This window comes from Bombyx mori, chromosome 18, assembly GCF_030269925.1.
Source record: "Bombyx mori chromosome 18, ASM3026992v2".
Lineage (NCBI taxonomy): Eukaryota > Metazoa > Arthropoda > Insecta > Lepidoptera > Bombycidae > Bombyx > Bombyx mori.
Window position 1 is genome coordinate 6,628,664 of NC_085124.1, and position 10,983 is coordinate 6,639,646.

Here is a 10,983-nt window from a genome sequence, read left to right on the forward strand (position 1 = left end):
TTGTAGTCGGTTTACTATTTGCATATCACTTTTTCATCCCATGATCTACAAGCGGAGTAAAATGTCACGCAGCCCGCACCCGCACCTCTCAGTTCTTCCAATCCAATTTATACAGGATAGCCGTCGTAACACCATGGCCCATGAGGAATGTCGATTGTCATGATGATCTCGGTCTGCAATCTATCAGAAAACACTTGCAGTCAGCGTCGGGACGATATTTCGATAAGGCTATGTATGGGTCATAACAATAGCTTCATCGTGGCTGCCAATAACTACTTCCTAATTCCTCACCCCGTCTGGCTCACGCAGGAGCCAATCACCGTCGATACCCCGGACACGTATCGATTCATACTTGTCGAACTCGTCGAAGATTTGGACGTGAAGCCCATACATCAGCTCGCCGAGTTTCTCGCTGGATTTTCTCAGCGGGTCTCCATTCCGGTCTGATAGTAGATGCAGTCGTGAAGAAGCTGCCCTTGAGCTATTAGGTCTCCATTTTTAGGCTGCTCGGGCAGCAAGTTCCACCCCTAGCTGACCACGTGCTCGTCCATCTATCCTGGGTAAGCCTGGTCAAAGGTCTCCGGAAAACCAGATATCCTTTTTTCCTAAAATAAAATCACTTCAAAAAGAATTGCTACAGTTTTTACTCAGTGATGAAATAATTAAACTTTGCCTTCATTTTGTCTCTTTTATGGATCAGGAAAGTAGGTAGCTGAACTTCCGCCTACGTGTTAGTGACAATAGACGGGATACGTCAGAATCGAAGTGACCCACCGGCTGCCCAAAGCAAACCTAGTTAGATGACACCATTTTCACCTCGAGGATACCCACTGAATCAAAAACAGTGCGGGTAACAGGGCGAGACCCTGTATCATCAAGCTGCGGTTTCACAACGTGTGTAGAGTCGCTGATATGTTTTATTGACCGGTTTTCAGAACAGCACTAAAAACTACCCAATCATGTGGGGCAGATCGCTAGGATGCGCTTCGCCGTTTTCAAATCGCATCCACAGTGGTATTTTATCCCTATGGTATTGACGAACTATCTAAATTCTATTAGTCACAATTTCTGTAAATATTTTTATTAGGTACTTCTTAATTTAATTGAAATTATGTCTAAGCTTATGTATTTACTTGCATCATGCCGAAAGGATCCGCGCATCTGGGCTTAAATTATTAGATAGGTAGATATTGACAGTAACATTGACTGTTTGAACCAAATAAAAAGAGGATACCATCATTGGTAAACCTTCAATCACATCTTATATTTAATTTTCAAACTAGTCAAAATTGCCAAAAGCTTGTACCCTCGCTACCTTCCATCTAAAAATATTTATTCCAATAATGTATTTAAAGGTGTACATGTTCATGGATCAAGACAGGTGAATGCACTTAACCAAATTTACAAAGCACAAACAGGGCATCTCCAATAGGTACTCACAATTCTAAAATTAGTGCATAGTTTATTTGAACATGCAATGATTTCGTTAGGCACACATAATCGATACTTATTGAATAAACATCGATGCGGTGTGCGGTCGAGATCACTGCTCAGTAATGATTGGATCTATATCTGGTGCCACAGACGGTCCGCAGGTGTTTTCTGACAAGCAAAATAAACAAAGTCGTAATCGATTTTAAAGTTTTAAAGCGAACAGTTGTTGTTGAATCGATTGATTCTCTATTATGTTTAGGCAAGTGGGTGTAATCGAGTGTAGTAGAAAGATACAGTCGGGTTTTATTCTCGGAGATGTAAGTACCTACTAATAGTAACCTCTTTCAATGCCGCAACAATTTAAAACCTTGTTCAAATAATAAAACTTTTTGTTTCTAACCTTTTTTTTTAATCTAAGAAGTTTCATTTTGCATCCAATATAGAAACTTAGTTGAGACCGTTCGCACCCTCCCCCCAAATCACTTTCTGTAGGTATAAAAGCGTTTAAAAGTTTTTCGGAATGTGTAGCAACATTTCCTGAGTATTGCTATTGTAATACTCAGAGAATGTATACTACAATTGCACATTGATCGTGTGTTCAGAACTAACACTTGATTAGGAACTATGACTTTAAGATTATGAAAGTTAATGTCAATCCCACCCTTTATACTGGAAGGGTGGGATACTCATACTTGCATGATTTCTTCAAGGCCGAAATATGTGCACCACTAATGCAGGCTTGTTATTTATTATTAGCAGTGTTAGGAAGATAAGGTAAAGTGTGGATACTGCCTACACTTTTGATAAGGAAACAGCAGGTAGTAATTAGGTACTTGAACATTTGATTAATTCGTAATATTAAGAGAATATTAATTAAGTGAATAAACTTGTAGTTCTGGCTTGCTTGTTTGTTTTTTTTATCTATTTCTTTTGACTAATAGACTAAAGCTTCATAAAATAATACTTGCTTATGCCGATCATGAAATTAGTTTATTTTTATTTTTTATTCATATTCTTACACTCGTTCTTGAATTCAAAATTTTAGAAAATAATGAATTAATTCTACCTATAGTGGCAAAGAACCGTTTATTCAGTAGGTAAAACGATTTTTGTTTGTGTACATAACAGCGGAATAAATTCGTTCACAAAACAAATTAGTTAGGTTTATTTTAAATCTGGTGTTGATGATAATTTCTTACATACCAAAGACTTAAGTAAATATAATCGTTTGTGGCGTTACCGGCATTATGTAGGTACCTAACCGACGTGCAAGTGAGACAGAGAAATGTTCGCACTTTTTTTTTTTTTGTTTTTTTTTTTTTTTTTTCACTTCTTTAAAACATAACTGGTAAGTCATTTGATAACAATTTAAAGGTATTGTGACAAAAAGCCCGTCTTTTATTAAATTTTGAGGTTGGATTCAACTAAGTAGGTATAGGAAACATTCATCTTCTTATGCTGTCTCCATAAAGAACTGCAAAAATTCATCTTGTGTTGTCGTTACTATATTTGGGTGTCGGATTAAAAACCTCACGAATGCTGTGGCAATATGAAAAACGGAGTAGGGACCAGTGTTTCCACTTTAATGATTTCCTTTCCCCACGCCTCAATTCAAATTTCCCCTCAAAAACAGCAACTAATGAAAAATCTGCTAGAAATATCAAACCTTAAGTTTGTACAGTCCAATGCAACTGCAAGCGAATCTAAAAAAATTAGACTAAGCATGACTAAAGTATAATTAAACGATTCGTACTTTATTTATAACCTCATCAGAACTTGGGGCTGTATACTTACCTCTTATTCCAAGTCATTTTACGCAATCAGCACCTAAATTTTAGCACAGAATAATATTTTAGGCCTTAAACAGAATGGAAATAAGGGTAAGTATACGCCACCTGCACGTGTTGTCACTGTTTCTTTTATACGGCAACACGCTAGTCCACGGTAGAGTCCATAAAAAATAGTTCAGAATTTTTTCCGCAATATTTTAAGCTAGGTTTTCCCATGATTTCCCGCAATTTCCCCTTCTAATGTCTTCCCCTTTTTCTCCCCCTATGGACCCTAATTTCTCCTCAAATGAGGAATTTCCCCTGGTAGGAACTCATTCAATAAGTTACATTAAATTACTATAAAATTAATAACCAGTTTCATCTTTATTAATATTTCATTACGACAACCAGTAGATACATATACCTACCAATAGAAACGTGTTTTATTTTATAACGGCGTTTTTGCAGTCTCCTTAACTCCAGTTTTAACAACAGAACAGAATATATGTCAGCTCATGAGTTCTGTCTCATGCGAGGTTTGGATGCTGGTTGTTGAGCGACAGGAGATTTTAGTCGGTTCGACTCCGACATACCCTGCCCGCCATCCCCAGTGGAGGGTAGGAGTACGGCGATTTCCTCCTTATAAAAAAAAAAGCTTTCTGCGTTATTTTGTTTTTATACTTCATGAAACAAAGATCATAAGGTCATGTTTTTTGCATACCTACTTATATGGCTCAACTAGTTAACGGTCTCTAGATATTAAGTGCATACGTTGGTCCACAACCATGAATGAACAACGTGAAAGGTGAACCTTTACATATGAAAACGAAGTCTTCATTAAATTGCATTGCTATCAAACTGGAACGCATGACTGATTGGAAAAGTAATAGACAGGACTTAATAGGTATACAATGATATCAAACGTAGGTATACTAAAGATTCTTTATTCATATTTATATACCTACACCAGATACTCAGTTATTCAACTGTAAATAATATCCAATAGGCTAATAGATATTGTTGCAACTCGCCACTCATTCTAAGCTTCAGAAAAAATCTGTTATGAGACTGACGAATGACGTAGGCCCGAGGGTAATAAAAATTAAATTCAAAGACCAAAGTCATATAAAACGCATAAAAGAGGCAGTTTATTGTAAACAAGTACACTTGTTGGTAACATCACGATCAGTCAATGCTCGCATACTCCATATCTTTGGTGTAACGCCCAAGAAACCGTGAACCAATAGAATCGCCGCATCGTTCACGGCACGCCTACAGTGTCCTGCTCTCACGCAGCATCCGTTCGAAACATGTTAGTTTATCGGCAGCCTTCGAGGCGAAAGGACTGCAGAGCAGCAGTGCAGTTTTATTAAGTGAAATGACTTCTTTAAATAGTGATGTAAACACAAATAAACTGAAGTTTAGTGTAGATAGTATATTGGGGAACAACGAGAAATCGAATTCGAATTCGTCTGCAGAATTGCAGAGACAGCAAGAGCCTCCGTGCGCGGGTTGTGTGGCCGCGCTGTATCGCTGCTGTAGGGATGAACCACCCTTATTGCAGTTGCCTTTGCCTATTCCATACACGCATTTGCACCCTGCTTTGAGACCGACTACAGGTTAGTTCTAGTAGCTAGGTACTTAAATACTATATATCTATAATGGAATCATCATTAGATGGCTCATCCACGTACTAAAATAAATATTAAAAAAAAAAACTTATTTCTCTATAAGATTCCTCTATAAGAAGGCTAATAAGAGCTATTGAATATACCTAAGCTAATGATTACTGGAATTACTTCCTGTATGTCTGTTTGTTCGCGCACATTTGTTTTATGGAAATAAATTCGTAATTCATTGTCAATAAATATATTTAAATACTATTATGACGACACGCGCATAATCCTACAGAATAGAGAAGATATATAAAGAATAGACCGTAAAAGTATTAATTATGTCTATAACTAGCGAAAACCGAATAAAATATTACACATTAGGTATACAATATTTAATGTAGTTTTCACAGATAGATACATATTAATTTCAAGGAGATTTTGTTTGTGACTTTCAAGTTGGACGAGTATTAGGTATGTACTAAATTAAATCCTACCTAAGCTACCGCTGGTACCAGACTTAATGTTGTGAAAGAATACCTATCGCATTCTGTTTTGAAAGTTACCTACAGCAATAGTCTTCCATATGATGTCTGAAGGTAGAGGCGAGACTCTGACCTCATGTCTCAAGGTGAGTTGCAGAGTTCACGTGATCGCTATTGGCTCCGGTAACCACTTTAACTTAAGCAAGTACGCAATTTTCTATTGTGGTAAATAATAAAAAATGACAGTCATATGGACCGTCGACACCTACATGTGAAAATTTATAACTCAGAATTTTAGTATTCAAATTCGAAATTCCGTTAAAATTATCAACATCAATCTGGTTTTCATATCTATTCACACTCTGAACAAAAATTATACCTATAGGTACATGTTTTTATAGTTTTTTATTATTCAAATGTATTACGGGCTGTTCAAGATCATGACAAAATATACAATACAATTTAGCTACAATTACTTTTTACTAAATACATTAAAGTTTACATGTAATGATATACACAGGACTAATGTTATACAATACGTCACCTGTATAGCTACAGATATACTGTTATTTATTGCGCATGTCGGTGACGCTAATTCACAAGATTTTCCGGTACCAAAAAGTGCTCAACGCGGCTAAAGAAGTTTTCACTTCAAAAACTTTATAGCAGGTTCTATACTCGTTATCTCGTCTGCTTGTTTAGGTAGGTAGGTACATCAGAATAAATATTTTTACACGGTTTTCGGTTATCTGTTGCAACAATATTTTAGAGTTCATACGAACGATTCTGTAAATCTAAACATCTTTTTTTATGATTGAAGGATTACTGGTGGCCCGGGGGCCTTTCCAGTTTCACCAGGACAGGTGGGCGAGCAAAGGCTCAGCCAGGAGGGGTGGGATTTGCTAACAGCTACCCGAGCGCCTCCGAAGGAGACCTAACAGCTCAAGAGCAGCTGCTTCGCAAATCAATCTGCTACCGGATCGGAATCGCGACCCGCTGAGAAGATCCGGCGTGAAAATCAGCGAGCTGACTCATGGGTTAGGTTGCACGGCGAACTCTTTGTCGAGTTCGACGAGTACGGTTACCGGGGTCCCTAAGCCTGCTCCTAGTGTTAGAGCTGAAGGCGTCTAATGCAAAGGTTATTGGATCTGATGGATCCGTAAGGACGTGTCTAGGGCGTCGACGGTGACTGACTCCTGCATGATCAGGATTCGGGGAGTAGTCAGCGGCGGCTACGATAAGGCGATTATCATGACGCATAGCCTTATCGAACTACCGTTCCGACGCTGACTTCATGTATTTCTGGATAGATTCGAGGCCTAAGTCGTCGTGTAGGTCAACGTTCCTCACGAACCACGGAGCTCCGACGGCTAACCTGCAAATCAAATCAAATCAAATCAAATCAAAAAAGTTTTATTCAACATAAATGAAAGTACATACTTGTTGAACGTCAAAAGAATTACCGCCAATTCACAAGAATTAGCCTCCGTCCTGAGAAGAATTGGCAAGAAACTCAGCGGGCATGTTTTTTTTTTTTTTTTTTTAAATATTAGATTTTTATTTTTATTTTAAATATTTTTTTTTTTTTAATATTCATATTACAATAAGTAATTATAACATAACAATTTTACAATATTGAAATTCCCGGAGCGAGCAACTCATTCAAAAACTCATTCAACTCATTCAAAAGCGGGATTGTAGAGATTGGAGGGTGTCTATGTGTGTGTGGGCCGCGTGAGCGAACACCACACTCGCGTAAGTCATGACGGGCCTCATGCAAGTTTTGTAAAGTGTCACCTTGTTCCGAAGGGACATTTTACTCCGCTTACAGATCATGGGGTAGAGTCTACCGAGAATAAACGCGGCACGGTCACGGACTGATTTTATATGCGGGCGGAATGTCATCGATGCGTCCAGGGTAACGCCCAGGTACTTGACCTTCCTGGCCCAGGGTATGGGTTGTCTAAAGAGAGTAATCGGGGGTGTGAGATTCCTCCTCCTAATCCGGGAGGAAATCCGTGTGGAGCTTCCCCTCTGAAATAGCACCGCAGTACTTTTCGCTGGGTTGATGTCTAATCTAAACATCTGAAAGTGCACTATAAGCACTATACGTAGATAGGTTGATACAAGTATTTTGTGGCGGGCGGGAAAAAATGTATTGAAACGCAGAAGGACCAACCCTCAAAAGTAAGTTGATAGATTCAGGAGAATCGTTCTTAGCTCATCAGTAAGAAGCTCGGCGTAGTTGTTTCTAATGATGCGACCTCAGCCGAATGTAATCATGGAGCAACTTTTAACATCTTAAGTAAATTATTATACTTATCACATGTTCACTTACAAACGATTGCCTTCGTCTGCCTCTTAATTATATTAAAAGTATAGATTGAAAGATATCGTGCAACGATAATGCGCTACTGAAGGTATTTAAAGTCTTTCATAGAGCAATTTTTCTGTATATCTTCGAAAGGATTCACATTTTCTACACCCTCTGTGCTCAAAACTATTCCACGATAATTCTAATTCCAAAAATTTTGATATTTAAGAAATTCCAAAGAATTTTAAGTTTAAAAAGTTTCAAAAGAATGTCATTTCGGAGATCTTTTCGTCTTAAACAAAAGCTTGGATGACATTTCTTCGGTGTACTCCGATATACACGCTACTGTTGACATTCTCTATGCCAACAACAATGTGGCACTGCAGGAATACAAAAAATGAAAATTTAAATGTTTAGTACCAAACCTCGATAGACATCAGTATATCCAGCAGAAAGCTCTTTATAACATAATTGCAACATGTTTATTTTTCTGTAGTGTATCGTCTTCCTATTCCCTCATCATCACCACCTCAAATAACGCCTCGCTGTGATGTTACATCGAGCGGTAAACGGAAGAGATCCTGGTCACGTGCCGTGTTCAGCAACCTTCAACGAAAGGGCCTCGAGAGAAGGTTCCAAATACAGAAGTATATTACTAAGCCAGATCGACGGCAATTGGCGGCTACTTTAGGATTAACAGATGCACAGGTAATTTAAGTACTCCATAAATACGGTAGTATTTTGTATATTTGGGATTTATAATGCAGATTCGGCTCAATTAATTATTTAAGATGAAACACGAATGCTTAGTAACTCGAAGTACAGTAATTTTCCTCGAATCACAGTTCGGACTGAAAACTGAAAATACCAACGAAAAATCGGAAATCCATTTGATTCCTCCTCCAAGAGTGTATTATTTCAATCGGTTAAACATACCTACATCAAGCAAATGAGTAAAACAATATTAATGAAATACGGCATATACTGACAATGTCAATATACTGACATCTTAATTCGTATGGTACCTATTTGCTCTGGTACACGAATGTGTAATCGGTTGAGGGACCAGGAGAATACGTTACTTCATACATCCATATTTTATTTACAAGCTTTTGCCCGCGACTCCGTCCGCGTGGAATAGTTGCTTTGGCATAACGCTAAATTTTACACCCCGCTTCATTTACGTAGAAAGTAAAAATATTTTTGAATTATAGAATGTTAAGGAAGCTATTTAAACCCCTATTTATTGGTGCTCCACTAGTATTGGGCTTAACGTGGTGTTATATAAGCCTATAAGCCTTCCTCAATAAATGGGCTATTTAACACTGAAAGAATTTTTCAAATCGGACCAGTAGTTCCTAAGATTAGCGCGTTCAAACAAACAAACTCTTCCGCTTTATAATATTAGTATAGATAGATTTATCCTAGATTGTCCTTTTAATATCGTCGGAATATTCTTCTCATCAAATACTTTTCTTACATTCCAAAACTTATTTTACAGGTCAAAGTATGGTTTCAAAACCGACGCATGAAGTGGCGTCACACGAAGGAAGGGCGCGGAGGTATATCCACCGCAACAGGCATTCCAGGAAGAGATCCAGACTCCACAAACGATGACAACGAAGAGGTCGATGTTGATACTCTTAGTGATTAACGGGAAATTACTCTTCATATATTAGTCAAGTCATAAAAGACTCAGTTAATAAATCAATATCAAGGAATTTACCTTGCGACCAATTTGTTCAATTGTTAATAACTGAGTAATTTTAAAAACAACTATATGTTTTAGTACTTTAATGGCTTGGAGCTGTTTTACAGAGTACTCTTGGTCAGCGTGTTTTTCTTTATATGCCTATAAAAATGTTATTTAGGTATAAGTGTATAGAAAGTATAAAATTAAATCATTTTTATAAAATCGTTGTTAATGATCATTATTTATAACAAATGTTAAGACACGCCACAAACAGCGGCCCAAAGTCAGTATTTTGTTGTATTAGCCCGAAAAAGTACATATGAATAACCAAAACAAAGGCAAATAAAACTAGATGAAATGAATTAATGTCCCAGTAAAATAGTGGTCTTTATTGAGACTTTTGAAAGAACCCGAGAAACTAAATCCAGCGGCATTATTTCATTTTTCCATATTTGTGCACTTTCACATATACTAAATTGTCAATAAGCTACTTGTGAACCTGAAGAAACACTAAATTAAGATAATAAATCAATTCACACAACTTCACTCCTCGCCTTCCCACCCAAAAGTCCAGTTAACCAAGTAAGTCGTCGTGGCCTAAAGGATAAGACGTCCGGTGCATTCGTGTGTAGCGATGCACCGGTGTTCGAATCCCGCAGCCGGGTACCAATTTTTCTAATGAAATACGTACTCAACAAATGTTCACGATTGACTTCCACGGTGAAGGAATAACATCGTGTAATAAAAATTAAACCCGCAAAATTATAATTTGCGTAATCACTGGTGGTAGGACCTCTTGGGAGTCCGCACGGGTAGGTACCACCACCCCGCCTATTTCCGCCGTGAAGCAGTAATGCGTTTCGGTTCGAAGGGTGGGGCAGCCGTTGTGAATATACTGAGACCTTAGAACTATATCTCAAGGTGTGTGGCGCATTTACGTTGTAGATGTCTATGGGCTCCAGTAACCACTTAACACCAGGTGGGCTGTGAGCTCGTCCACCCATCTAAGCAATAAAAAAAAAAAAAAAAAAAAAGACCTTTACCAAGATTATTATTATGAAAACAATTGGTGAGCGGTATCTGTACTATGAAGATAGTAGCCAATGTAGTAGCAGTAATTACTTAGGTACAGACAACACAACCGCCGTTTTTTTTTTCAAATTACTGTCTACGTAAGTAGTATGGCATAAGAGGTTACGCCTACCTGGTGTTAAGCTGTTACCAGAATCCATAGCCACACAAAGTGAACATTATCTCGAAACATAAGTGGAATTTACAATTGCATTGGATTTGTATCCTAAACTGGAACGCACCATCAGAGTTCAAGGTGAAAATTGGTTTGTTAGTTACTTTTTTCCCTACCAGTTCGCTGGTATAAAGTATAAAGGTCTATTCCAGTTAGGCTGTGGCTGGTAGATGAGCTCACGGGCTCAACCTGAGAGAGTTTGCTAGCACTAGCCCTAACAAGAGCAGCGCTTCGCATACCCGATCCACTAACGGTGCTTTTAAGTACCTCAAGCACCGGTCATCGTCCTCGTCGAGCCCGTCGCTTGCGACGAAGGGCTCGATGAGTAAATTAACCCTCAGACACAGCCCACTGAGTTTCTCGCCGGATCTTCTCAGTGGGTCGCGTTTCCGATCCGGTGGTAGATTCTACGAAGCACGGCTCTTGCTA

The 10,983-nt window shown here is 38.3% G+C and overlaps 1 protein-coding gene across 1 annotated transcript; it reads left to right on the forward strand.

Moving 5' to 3' along the window:
* The first annotated feature begins 1,343 nt into the window (after positions 1-1,343).
* Positions 1,344-9,530, forward strand: LOC101744413 (homeobox protein DBX1-B). Its single transcript, XM_004928348.5, has 4 exons — positions 1,344-1,381; positions 4,434-4,822; positions 8,112-8,323; positions 9,117-9,530. The coding sequence occupies exons 1-4, from the start codon at positions 1,344-1,346 to the stop codon at positions 9,267-9,269; spliced, it is 792 nt and encodes a 263-aa protein (XP_004928405.2). The 3' UTR covers positions 9,270-9,530.
* The last annotated feature ends 1,453 nt before the right edge of the window (positions 9,531-10,983 follow it).